At 39.2% G+C, this 14,497-nt stretch overlaps 1 protein-coding gene across 9 annotated transcripts in view; it reads left to right on the top strand.

Annotated features, from left to right (window-relative positions):
• Positions 1-14,497, top strand: part of macf1a (microtubule actin crosslinking factor 1a) — a 217,384-nt gene that overhangs the window by 68,452 nt on the left and 134,435 nt on the right. For 6 of the 9 annotated variants that reach the window (XM_051670241.1, XM_051670243.1, XM_051670244.1 and 3 more), the window contains exon 1: positions 6,506-7,084. The exons of 2 other annotated variants lie outside the window; for them this stretch is intronic. In XM_051670241.1, the coding sequence (XP_051526201.1) occupies positions 6,955-7,084 (130 nt within the window). In that variant the 5' untranslated portion in view covers positions 6,506-6,954. Of the gene's footprint in view, positions 1-6,505; positions 7,085-12,831; positions 13,653-14,497 lie in introns of those variants that run through there. One more of the 9 variants, XM_051670236.1, reaches the window with a different exon arrangement.

The raw sequence follows: 14,497 nt of genomic DNA, 5'->3' as shown, positions 1-14,497 counted from the left end.
GGGTATATGCTACTCCCAAAAATAGTACATAGCAGGTGGCGCAGCTGTAAATACCTAAAGAACTGAGATCTGGGAATCCCAAAATGTTGAACCAAATTTTCAAAGGATCTCAACACTCCACTCTCATATAGGTCACACAGTGTATTAACCTCCCTCACAATCCACTCTGACCTGCAGAAAGGGGACTTATTAATACATAATTTTGGGTACAGCCATATGCTCGAAGCAACATTTAAATAAATGTCCGAATTAAACACTCTGGACACTTTTGTCCATACCGAGTGCAAATGCAAGATAACGGGGTGTAACTTCTCCGATTAGTTTGATAGGCTTTGCAATGGCGAAGTACCTCCTGTTCAATGCAAAACCAGGGAGGGGCTCTCTCAGGTGGAAGCGACCAATGCATAATAATAAAACAAAATCTTGGGTAGGCCTAGCCCACCTTTGTCAATCGGCCTATGCAACTTAATGAAATGTAATCTGGGACGCTTACCATTCCAAATGAAGGAGTTCACTATGCTATCAAATTGCTTGAAATAATAGAGGGGGACATCTATAGGGAGAGACTGTAGCAGATAGTTGAATTTTGGAATACAATTCATTTTAATAACATTAACCTTCCCAATCATAGATAAATGTAATGAAGCCCACTTGCTCACATCGCTTGAAAACCTCTTTATTAAAGGGTCAAAATTAACTCTAATTAAATCACACAAATTTGATGGGAATAAAATACCAAAATACTTAATACCCTGTTTGGGCCACTGGAAGAGCCCGGCTGAAAAGCCGTTACAGGGCAGTACACTGTCAGAGCCAAAGCTTCGGATTTAGACCAATTAACACTATATCCCAAGAACTTAGAAAAGGAATTAATAATTCTGTGGAGGCAAGGCATAGATCTAGTAGGGTCAGAGACGAATAATAAAATATCATCTGCGTAAAGCAAAAGCTTATGCGCCACACCTCCCGCCACTACCCCTGGAAAATCATCCTCCTTTCTTATCGCGGCTGCTAATGGTTCCAGGGCAAGACAGAACAATAATGGGGAAAGAGGGCAACCCTGTTGGGTGCCCTTATCCAGAGTAAAATAATCTGAAATTAATCCATTCGTTTGTACCGCTGCTACCGGGTGTCTGTAAAGTAACTTAATCCAACCAATAAAAATTATTCCTGAACCAGTACATTTCCAACATCTTAAAAAGATAATCTACCATATCAAACGCCTTTTTCGGTGTCAAGTGAGATGGCAGCGACCGGAGTCTGATCATTTGCCACTGACCATATGATATTGATGAAACGCCTAATGTTATCAGAAGAGCTACAGCCCGAATAAACCCCAGCTGATCTATATGTTTAAGAGATGTCATAACTTAATCGGTTAGCCAAAATTTTTGACAATGTTTTAACATGTAGCTGGATCAGGGAAATTTGACGGTAATGCTTACACTCGCTTGGATCTTTGTCCTTTTTAAGAATCAGACTGATCCGGGCTTGCATCATGGTTGGCGGAAACTTTCCATTCTTTAATGATTCCGTATAAACTTCTAGTAAAAGTGGAGCCAATTCTGTAACATAAGATCTAAAAAACTCAGCGGCAAAGCCATCTGGCCCCGGAGACTTGCCTTTAGGCAAGGCCTTAATTACCTCGCCAAGCTCCTCCAAGGTTATCTCAGAATCAAGAAAATTTTTTTGTTCAGCCATCAGTTCAAATGGTTCCACAAAGTTTCTAATATCCTCATCAGTAGATGAAGATGTGGAACTATAGAGATCAAGATAGAATTCTTTAAAAGCATTATTAATATCAATGGCTGAGGTAAATATTTCACCACCAGCAGATTTCACTGAGAGAATGGTAGAAAAAGACTCTCTCTGTTGTATATATCTAACCAGATGTTTTCCTGCCTTGTCCCCCAACTCAAAGTATGTCTTTAATATTCCCTTCCAACTCTACGAGTTCTCGTGCTTTGGATTTTTTAAGGCATACTGTATGATCCGGCCCCTAAGAACTGCCTTAAGTGCCTCCCAAGCCACGCCCACAGAGGATACTGAGGACCAGTTGGTCTCCATATAAACATTGATTTCAGCCTTTAATATTTGTTGGAATTCAGGATTTTGCAAAAGGGATACATTAAAGTGCCAACTATATGATTTCCTTTTCTCCATATGTGGCAACACCTCTAAACACACCAGGGTGTGATCTGAGACTAAAATGTTTTCAATTGAACAATCAGCAACAGATGAAATGAGGGACTTTGATCTAAAAATAAAAATCTATTTTAGAGTAAATCTTATGGACTGATGAAAAAAAATGTATAGTCCCTACCAGATGGGTTCAGATGTCTCCAAATATCTGTAAGACCAAGATTTTTACACATCCTGTGAAGCGTCAATGTTGCTCTAAAGGGCTCGCACACATCAAAAGATTAAAGTCTCCTACCAATATTATATCATGAGGGGTGCCAGCGGCTTGCAACATCCCTTCAAGATCTATAAAAAAGCCGTAATCATCAACGTTAGGTGTGTAAATATTAGCCAAAATAAGACTTTGCCCCTGAATTTCTGATAAAACATTAATGACTCTTCCTAATTTATCTTTAAACTGTTTGAGACATTTGAATTGTAGATGTTTACTTATCAGTGTAATGACTCCACTGCTCTTACTTGAGCCGGAACTAAAGAAAACATGTCCACCCCGTATCTACCCAAATTTTTCAGCTTCCTGTGGGGAACGATGCGTTTCTTGAAGAAACACTATAATATCATATTTCTTACACTTAAGAAGAGAAATAACCTTCCTTCTTTTTATGGGGTGCCCCAACCCATTCACAATCCACTTGGAGAGAGACAATCCACTCATATTAACATTTCACATTAAACAAACTTTCTCCAGAACCAAACTAACAGATAAAACAAAAACATGTGCATTAACCCCTGGCATGACAGCGCCAACTGGCGTCCATCCCTCTAAACTCACACAGTCCATGAACGGGAAAAAAAGGCACTCAGTTTCCTCGAACAGTCAAACGAATGTTCAGTGAGCTTGCCCATTCGGCTGCTACATGAATGCAACAAATGACCAAATTATTCCAATGTCTTGCAAGAAATACTCCACAAAACAAACTCCAGCCAATAGGAGGCATAAGCACACAGAGCATGCAGATTCATCCACAAACTGTCCCGAAGGAGTGTTACTCCACAAAACAAACTCCAGCCGCTAGGCGGAACCAGCACAAAAAGAAACAAAAATAGGCACTCAGTTTCTTCGAACAGACAAGTGAATGTTCAGTGAGTCGGTCCACTCGGCTGCAATGTGAGTACCACAACATAACTTACTCACTCCATTGACTTTATGAAGGACATCGCTTGCTGTGGGCATTTGAATGTTTTATGGCCATCCTTAGCATCTATTCTCAATTTGGCCGGGAATATCGGTGCAAAAGCGACCTTCCATTGATGTAAGATTTTCTTGCATTCCTTGAGTCGATCACGTTTCTCTCTTGTAGAATTTGCAAAGTCTGGGAACAAGAAAATGCTGTGGTTCTTCCAAAAAAGCCTTCCTTTACTCCTCGCCTCGCGTAACACAAGATCTTTATCGGATGATCTCAGAAATTTGGCCAGAATTGATCAGGGCCTGTCTCCCTCAGCGGACCGCCGAACCGGTACCCTGTGAGCTCGCTCAATTTCCAGCTTATGGCCTGTTATATCGAGCAGATTCAGAAAGAGCCCGTCCAGGAATTTCACCATATCCTGACATTCTTCGGCCTCAGGAATTCAGATGATTGGGACGTTATTCCACTGGCTACAGTTCTCCATGTCCTCCAACTTCCCCCAGACATGCTCCAAATCCACCTTGGTCACTAGCGGATTATCAGATAATTCCCTCTCCGATGACTCCAGATAATCGTTCCGTTTCTTGACATCCCCCACTCTTGTAACCACCTCAGAGAATTTTGTCTCCATGACAGTTATCAATCGACATATTACAGCAAGATCCTCCAAGTCAGCAACAACCTTCGTCAGCATTGCCGACATGTTCAGCATCTCTCGCCAAATTTCCCTCATTTCTCCGACCAAATCGGCTCGGGGCCTTCACCGGGGTATCAGCTTGAGCACGTAAGTGTCTTTTAATGTCTCCAGAGCCTGAGGATTTTGAATTCTTTGACATATTGTCCTCCTAGAACAGTTTTGGAACAGAGTGTATCAAATCTCTGTTTATGTCATTAATAGTGTTAAAACTAGCAAAGTGTGCAGAGCTCGCCGTTCACATGTCCGAACCTCGCATGGCGTCATGTGACTCCAATAATATGGTAACTATTTTAATAATTATAGTTTAGTAATTATTGTTATTTTCCAGAACATGTTTTAAAGTTTAATTTAATTTAATCATCAAAATGGTGTCTAATCAATTAATTCTTAAAACTTTTAAAAAGTGAAAATAGAACTTTTTAACGTCATTAATTGTTTTTTGCCAAACTTTTATTCAACAGCTGTCTTGCTTGTGATATATTGATTAATTATTGTTATATTATATTAAAGTGAATATTACATTTTACTATACAGTTGTAATATATTTGTATTAAATTCTTTATTTAATTTCTTCAATTTCAAGCATTTAACTTTTATTATGATGTGTGTTTTTTGCCGGAAGCTTCGCTTTTCCGGATAAACAGTTCACAACACGGCTCAGTGTGATCATTGAAGACTTTCAAGTCACGTCTGAAATCTCATCTGTTTACACTGGCCTTTGAGTCTGACAAATTATATGTAGAACACAGTTTTGGTGTGTTTGTATTTTAGGGTGTTTTCAGACCTGTAGACAGTTTGCTTTGTTCCGAAACGGGGACTAAATTGTTACAATGTTGCATTTTCTTCTTGGTTCATTTCACTTTCACAAGGCAACATTGCAAAACGGACCAAAACTGTCAATAAAAGTCACATGTGAGCAAGCTGTCCCCTTATTGGTCACTATGTTTGTTTGCTGTTCCAGGATTAAGTTTCTTGCATTCCTTGAGTCAATCACGTTTCTCTCTTGTAGAATTTGCCAAGTCTGGGAACAAGAAAATGCTGTGGTTCTTCCAAAAAAGCCTTCCTTTACTCCTCGCCTCGCGTAACACAAGCTCTTTATCAGATGATCTCAGATCACATGGGGTAACCTCCTCGTGGTCGCTATAATGTGGTTCGTTGTCAGTGGGGCGCATGATGAGTTGAGCGCGGATGCCGCGGTGGATGGCATGGAGCCTCCACATGCGCTGTGTCTCCGTGGCAACACGCTCAACAAGCCACGTGATAAGATGCGCTGGTTGATGGTCTCAGACACGGAGGCAACCCGGATTGAGGCGAATCACTACGTGACCACGAGGACTTAAAAGCGCACTGGGAATTGGGCATTCCAAATTGGGTGAAAAAGGGGAAAAATCCCCCCCCAAAAAAATATTATGTTATGTGCACATTTCTACATTACATATCCTGTCAGGCTTGTTTTATTCACGCTTGTAACCAGGATATAAACCCCAGGGCCTAAGTGGTTTAACACTGCTACCACAGATTTGCAGTTGTTACTCATTTCGTACTTTATTTTTAACTCCTCTGTCACGCTATAACCTTTCTTTTTGTAAAGTCCCTTTCTTTCCTGTATTTCCCCTTTTCACTTTTTAAAGATATGATACCACAGTCAGAGAATGAGGAGATGATGAGCACTGAATGGTTTACTGTGACTGCACAGAGGGAGGACTCTGGTAACAGATGATTGGATGTCCCTCATATGGGCAAAACATCTTATGACACTTCCCAGTAAGTCAGGCGACTAATGTGCCCACCTGTCACTGCAAAACCACAAAGATTCTGGTGATAACACATGCCATTGCACACATCTTTGAACACACCCAGAAACAAACCAGTAAAAGTAACATAGACACCATCTGTGCACAGTTTAAGGTCAGCTTTAAATACTACCATTTACAGTCATCGGCTCCTACTCTCATATTTCCCCATTTCTTACTCTCTCATAGACATGCGCTTACAGCAAGACCCCTAGGTGCTTTGACTATGCAGTTAGTCATGCTGAATCACTGTGCTTTGATCACATACATACATTGTGCCCAGTGTTTCATGGGAAAAAAAAAAAGCTGATAGTGCCAGAACTCTCTGTAACACCATGCATAGTTATCTCTCATGTCATTCACACATTCAGTGAATGGAACTCATCCCAAATGAGATCATGGGAATGGCTGCCACACACCCATCAACACTATTTGCCTCTTTGCTCTCTGGACAAATGCACCACTCACAGAGGATGCTCTCCGTAGAAGGTCTTGTGTAAATATGGAAGAGAGTCGAAGTGCATACTCATAGCAACAGAGATACACACACATAAACAGACGCACATGTTGACATCCACACTGCATGAACATTCACCCATGTAGAAGCACAGACTCATACAGGAAGGATGAACTGCCATGTGGTCTGACATAGAGAAGGGAAACGTTGTAACTTTTAGTTTTTATTTGTTCACGCTGAGTTCAGTTTATAATGGCTCTTGGAGCGATAGCTAAAAGTATGCCGCTTGTTTCAGGGGAAAGGAATTCAGTGTAAGAGTGTCAGAGAGAGAGGAGGGAGTGGAGAAAGAGGAAGACTAAGTTAGATGCTTAGTCTCAGCAGTTACTTTTTCAAAGTAGATAAACTTTGAAAGAAAGCAAAATATTGCATAGAGTTTGATTTCATTTTTCTTTACTAAATTCTTTCCGGTTCTTAAAGCTTTAGAACTATAGAAAGAAATACGAAAATGAAAAGAAAGGATGCTAAAAAGGATGTACACAATGGATGCGTAGTTAGATAGACAGACCGACAGACACATTGATAAGGACCATACTTGTACAATTAATTCTGTTTGCAGATTTAAAGCAGATTTTTTTTTTGAGACGTGATTCTTTTGGAAAATACCGACTTGTGATCAAGATGGACACTTTTGATCCAGCAGTGCTCATGCCACTGCTTTTTGTGGCAGCTCACCTATTGACAGCAACTGGAGTATGGCTGTATCGTAGACGGCGGGCTAGACACGCCCGAAATGCTCTTTGCCTTGATGGTAATGCTAATGGTCTTTCAACTTTCCCTCTCTCTCTCTGTCTCTCTCTAGCTGTCTGTACTTTCTCTTGAAGGGAATCTCCTGGCTTCTTGTTTCCTCTTGGGGGTCCGCCTCTTCCTGTAACACTATTGCTTTGCATTTAGTACATTGGCTGCACTGTTTTTTGTTTGGAGGTGTTTGTCCAAACAGATGTACGTATAATTATAGGGTAGTTTTACATTTGTTCTGGGTGCTGTATTGTAATTAACTTGTCAGTGTATTGCAATTCAGCATGTTATTTTACGATGTCATAAGGTACTGTTTAAAATCGGCCTTACACCGAGTGTTAAATTGTCACTTCAGAGTTTGTCTTTGCACTTCTAGAATTTACGCAGTAACTCACTGTCTTGTGCCAGATTAAGTACTGTCATAAAGATATAGTAATGTTGAACATATGTAATGTGGATTTGTGCTTTTCCCTTGTGTGAAATGCTAGTTTAGATGTTGACTGCAGAGCTGTGTATGAAGGGCAGATGTTGCCGTGGGTTATGTTAATTGTCCTGGTGAACATTATTGGTGATTGCCATCAGTCAAGGAGGCTCGAGTCAATTGGGTGATGGCGATTAGGGCTTCACGGTGTGGAAGGTGTTGTACGGTGGTTGGAGGGCGGGAGAGGTGATGTGCGCAAATTACATGTTTAATGTGGATCAAACTTTAAATAGTGCGTCACTGAACACCGAATAGAAATTAAACCCTTTGTAAAATATCACAAAATACCATAATACAAAACTAAAATAAAATAGTTTGCATTGGTTGAATGTCTGTCTGCTATTTCACCAATAGCCTATCTTATACTTCGGTAACATGTTAACGGCTAAAAATATTCAAGACTGTCAAAATATCTAAACTCAAATATTCAGCACAAATAAATAGTGTTGACACGGTTCCAAATTTTCAGTAGTCGATACTAATACCAGTGAAATTTCATGGTTCTCGATACCAATTTTGATACCACAGCAAAAATATGCTAATATGATAATGTGCTATTGAACACATTAGTTATTTTTAATAATTATTTTAATAATTATAGTTTAATAATTATTATTATTTTCCAGAACATGTTTTAAAGTTTCATTTAATTTAATCATCAAAATGGTGTCTAATCAATTAATTCTTAAAACTTTTAAAAAGTGAAAATAGAACTTTTAACGCCATTAAATTTTATTTTTTGCCCAACGTTTATTCAACAGCTGTCTTGCTTGTGATATATTGATTAATTATTGTTATATTATATTAAAGTGGATATTACATTTTACTATACAGTTGTAATATATTTGTGTTAAATTCTTTATTTAATTTCTTCAATTTCAAGCATTTAACTTTTATTATGATGTGTGTTTTTTGCCGGAAGCTTCGCTTTTCCGGATAAACAGTTCACAACACGGCCCAGTGTGATCATTGAAGACTTTCAAATCACGTCTGAAATCTCATCTGTTTACACTGGCCTTTGAGTCTGACAAATTATATGTAGAACACAGTTTTGGTGTGTTTGTATTTTAGGGTGTTTTCAGACCTGTAGACAGTTTGCTTTGTTCCGAAACGTGGACTAAATTGTTACAATAAGGCAACATTGCAAAACGGACCAAAACTATGTCAATAAAAGTCACATGTGAGCAAGCTGTCCCCTTATTGGTCACTATGTTTGTTTGCTGTTCCAGCATTAAGTTCATCCATTGATATACTGGTTAAAATTATATGCCTGTAAAATATTTGTCAACCATTACAAATTTTAGAGAATTTTCGAGCGTCGCCAGTTAGAGGTTGTGCTCCAAATACAAATTATCCATCACTCGGATGGCTATGAGGCGTAAAGTTTCCGTCATGGCTATTTTTATCCTTTATTAGTTGATTTGCATTATTTCTCCATTGAAACGTGCCTGTTCTCACAGATATCTCTCTTGCACTTACACACACACACACACACACACACACACACACACACACACACACACACACACACACACACACACACACACACACACACACACACACACACAGCAGAGTAAAGCCACGTAAAAATGTTTTTATTTGTCAATAAGTTGCTAACACCGTCCTACCCGTGTTCTGCCGCTATCCTAAGAGAGAAATGATCGTACTAAAATTACCTCAGGAATTATAAAACAGCTCCGATTTTAAACATGCAATTATATCTAATATAGTTGCCAAAAGGCTATATCCACCTTTTGATGATGAATTACAGAGAAGTGCTGATCTACAGATGTCTTCTCCAAAGATCCTTCAGTTATGTTCATGGTTTTTGTAGGGATATTGTTTGGTTCGTTGGTCCGATAGGTTGGTTTGCATTCTCACCACAAGCGAACCGCTCCAGAGTTCATTTGCAGTTGGTCCAAGACCACCTCGTTCAGGCGGTCTCGGGCCAATTGTTTTGGTGCGGATTTGAGTACAATTGCCATGTTAATATATGCCTAAACGAACTGAACCATGGGAGAAAACACGCCAGATTCTGAAACCAATGCTCCAACGAGCCAGGTGTGATTACTGGTGTTTGTGTATGTGGTAATTTTGTTTTAAATTTTATTTACTGTGAAGCACTTTGGTCAACTCTGTTGTTTTAAATGCGATATAAATAAAGCAGAGTTGAGATTAAAAGCGCAAATGCTGTGCTTTAATTATATAAATATATAGTTGACATGTGCTGCATGGTTCACAGTGGATTAGTGCTCTGCTTTGTCATCTCAAAAAACGTGAATGATTCTCAATGTCTGTGGAGTTTCCAGAGTATGAGCGGTCAGATTTATACATTCATTTAAAGTACGCATCTCTTCCACACTAAGATTGCAGCCTTCAGCGGTTTAATAAATCACACTAGGACATGTCACTTGGATTAATTGTCCATTTCAGTGTAAAAGCAGTAACAGAGCATGTGTTCAAAATAAGCCTGTGAGCATTTTAAAGCTGTTGTGTGTCAGTCGTATTGCACATATACTCTTGACGATAAATAACTAACCTTGTTAAATAAAACCTTGTCAAATGATTCAGTCACTGTACATTGAGGATTGCACCATCTGAACTGCGTGAGCCGATAAACTGAAGCGCTTAATGGGTTAATCACCTTCTTACAAATGCATCCTATATATATGACATTAATCAGCTATATCAACAAAATGAATATAATATTACCAATTAGTTCTGCACAGACAATGAAGGGAATGCTCAACTGAGCTTGTACCAATTTTAAATTGTTCATATTTTAAATAAATGATTCACAAAGTAAGCAACATACAGCATATATATGTGATAGGTTACAATGTTCAACTGCTGCTGCAGCTGCATAAAAACCTAATATTGATATTGACGCAACAGGAGTTGACCTAAATTAAATTCTGTAATTGAAACTTTTCATTATTATTTGAGGCAGCTGTAATTGTAATGCTGATTATTTTTATTTGATTAATTGTGCAGCCCTAATGACGATTATGTCATCATATACTCGATGTCTTGTCATTCCAAGCCTGTATGAACATGAACATTCTTCCATGGAACACAAGAAGAGAAATTTTGAAGAATGTTGGTGTTGAATATGTGGTATTGTAAATCAGTTGGTATTATTCCATAAGATGTGATTCAAGTTATGACAACCCTAGGGCAGAGTTTGGTAGAAGTGGCCAAATCTGGCTTTCTGCCACATATGTAACTCATGTGGCTTGATCTGTGTAGCAGGCAGCCTGGGTTGCTGTTCTTTTGGATTATTTGCATCCATGCATACTGTATGTGTATGAGGGTGAGCAAGCTATGGGTCATGCAAGATCTGTGCTCTGTTGTGTCTTGAGTATTCTAACTGTCATGCTCTCTGTGACGGAGAGAATGAAAAAAGAAAGAGATGCAATATTGCTACACAGAGGTTATTATTAGCTACAACAGGAAGTGTAGCGGAACATGGGTGTGGGTAAAGCTGTAGGGTTGGGCACTTTTCATTATTAGTCTGTTTGTATGTGTCTGTCTGTGTTTGTTTTGTGCTGGCAACCACCTTTTGTCCTTGATGTTGCACCCTATTATATGTTAATACAAATGTGGTAAACCTCAAGTCTCTGTGTTTTATTTGGTACACAAATCCAAAACAAACTCAATATGAAGTTCTGCCCACTGTTATCCATCAATGTCAATGTTTGTCTGAATCTCTCCACAACACCTCTAATAGACTTTATTTTAATAGGTCTTAGTTCTTTGGCTCCCCCGCAGAGACTTACTTTTACAGTCCCAACGCCTCTCTATCTCTGGGAATTATTCCTTAATGATACATTAGACTTTCACTTTTACTGCTGTATTACATTATATATGCTATAGATGCAGCTTGTGTTTGTTGTTTAGGATTTAATTATTTAATTAACTAATTATTCATTGCTACTTTGTGTTACGCATTTATTTTGATGCAAATATTCTTACTAAAGAAATCCAATCTAATGCATTTCTCTCCAAACCATTAAACCTCTCCAAACCATCAGCATTTGCAATCTTGCAAAACTTCCAGTTTCCAGTTATAACCTATAACTTCCATGTGGACAGCCATAACCCACCAAACAACCACTAAACACAAATACTGGTGAAATGCGCTTGTTGTTAATGTATAAAAAGACAAATGGGGAAGATAAAAGGTAGCACATGAGGAGGGAGGGAGCTGGAAGAGAGGACACGAGCTGTGCCAGCCTCTGAGTGCCACCATGAAGAGGGGGAGAGAGAGATCGAGTAACACAAGGCTAAATATGAAAATAAAAGAAAGAGTGTGGAAACTGGGCTCAGAAAACTGCAAAACAGAAAGAGAAGACGCAGAGGAGGGACTTCTGTCTGAACCTGATGAGTGATTAGACGTGATGACCACATTGACGAGAAGGGATAAGCACTTTGTGTGGCATTAGGAGCGTAAGCTCTGTCTGGTATTTATAGTTCATAGGGCCACACATGGAGACAACGGGATAACAATCTCTAAAAAAATCAGATGAGAGACATGGAATACCGAAGAAATGAGTAAATGCAACTCAGAACTACTGGAGGAAAGAACAAAGATGACAGGACCACAATTAGAAAAGCTTCAACTTGCCTGCCTTGTGTCTCTTCAACAGATAAGGAAGATGGAACTAAGTCTCAGCTGTCTTGTTGTAGCATTGATTGTGTTTGTGAGTGAATGTCTCTGAGGAACCCGGTGTGTGTGTGCTACTGTCTAAGGATAATCAGTGTTTTTCCTTCTTTGCTTTTGGAATCATTGCAGGGATTTAACGACCTGTTTAACCAGGGCTACGTGAGATCAAATGTCATGTCAATGTGCCGGATCCTTTCTGACTGCTGGTTGGCTGTGGCTCTGTGTTTGGTCGCAGCTTTATGAGATCATGCTAGCATCTCGGTAGTTATTTCACTGCCTCTGTTTTGCTGACTCACACATTTGGGATTGCAGCAAAGGACCCTGTTTCTGCATTTTGTTATGATGCAAAGAGCAAATAATCTTGATTCACTCCTGTTCCGTTTTTTCTGTTGTTCTTGTCCAGTCTATTCATTCATTCATTCATTCCCAAATATCCCCAGATTACCTTCCAGTATTACACCCCCCCCCCCCCCCACACACACACACTTTCACTTTCACTTTCATTCTGGTTTTCCCTGCAATTCAGTTATGCATCCTGAGAGCTCTGCCGAGGGAGTGATGATGCCGTAATGACTTGACAACAAACACAGCCGAATGCTCTGTCATATCTTTTTGAGTTTATTGCACAACTCAGTCATCGTATTGGAGTCATCGATAGGATCAAGCCACACTGCATCACAAGACTATTTATGATATGGACCTTTAATTAACTTGCATGATGTTGTCATGATCTATGATCTAGTTCCTTGGGGTTTGTGCACTTTCAAGATAAGGCAGTCGCTTTGGGAAGAGTGTTTGCATGACAACATTGTTGGAATCGGAACACTGGAGCACAATAACCAAACTGTGCAGATGACATCATCATAGAGACATGCTTCCTGATCTCATCACATTGTTTAAGGACTTCCTAACAACAATTCAGAGGAGCATGATCTAATCAGAGAAGCAACCTCTAATTTAATTTTGACTGGTTCACTTCTGACCAAAATTAAAGAGACTCGAAAGCTAAAATGACACTTGAGGATAAATTTGACTGCAACTGCTGTGCAAGAGGTTATTAATCCAAACACAGGAACTAAGTAACCACTGATTATGAGAGAGTAAATGTTAGAAGGTGAAAGGAGAGCACTCTTTACTGCATTTACAACAGATCTTACCTCAGAAAGAGGGTGAGAAAAGTGGTTTATGGGAGGAGGGGTGTGTCAGTCCTTATTAGTTGTAAGGGAGGAGCTCTGATAGAGTTTGACATGCACGTGTGAGCCAAACTTCTCATTTGAGTTGAGATTTGATATGGCAGCAATGGCAAGACTGGGAAAGGTAGATCATTCTGGAAACCAAGACGAATAAGACTCCAAAAACAAATCAAAATGTGGCCTGATTATTGCACTGAAAGGACCCTCAATGCTCATCTGCACACGCTCATGTGCTGCGCAGGTCAGTTTCTATTTGTGTTCCTGTGTGTTTTTCGTCACCTAGTCACATGGACACTGTGATTTGTGTGTTATTGTGTTTGCTCTTTGCTGATGTGTGCCTACTGTTGTATTGATGCTGTATGTGTGAACGTGATGGGATGAGCTCCGTACCATGTTTGCACAGCGCAGGATGTGTAAGGCAACACACAATGACTCACTGTAGTGAGGACGAGAGAATGTGCCCCTCTGTGACATCCACAAACACGTGGATAACGATATCACAAGCAACTGAAGTCTCGCTGAGATTAAACCAGTCATATTTACTTTTTAAAACATTTTTATATATATATATATATATATATATATATATATATATATATATATATATATATATATATACTTTTGCAATGGTGTGTGTGTATTAGATCCAAACTGTCAAGGTGTGTGTGTTATGTGGAAACCTTAAAAGGTGTGTTTCCTGTACTTGCCCTGACAAAAGAAATCCTATTATGCAGAAGTTAGATTCCCACAGTTGTAGATAATCAAGTCATTTTGGTACAGAAATTTAGGTAACACTTCACAATAAGGTTCTATAACATTAGATAATACATTAACTATCATGAACTGACAGCGAGCAATATTTTTATGCAGTGTTTAGTTGTCTTGGTTCATTTTAATTTCTAAATATACTTTTGTTAATTATTAGTAGGGATGTACCGATCCGATACCTGGATCGGTATCGGCTCTGATACTGAAGCTTTTAGACGGATCGGGTATCGGTTCCGACGAGCCCGATCCAAATCCGATACTGTGTGTTAGTCATGTTCGTTACTGTCAAGCTCCAAAAATGACATAAAAGAACCATAA

This window comes from Myxocyprinus asiaticus, chromosome 34 (assembly GCF_019703515.2).
Source record: "Myxocyprinus asiaticus isolate MX2 ecotype Aquarium Trade chromosome 34, UBuf_Myxa_2, whole genome shotgun sequence".
Classification (NCBI taxonomy): Eukaryota; Metazoa; Chordata; class Actinopteri; order Cypriniformes; family Catostomidae; genus Myxocyprinus; species Myxocyprinus asiaticus.
This window is presented reverse-complemented; position numbering and strand designations above follow the sequence as displayed.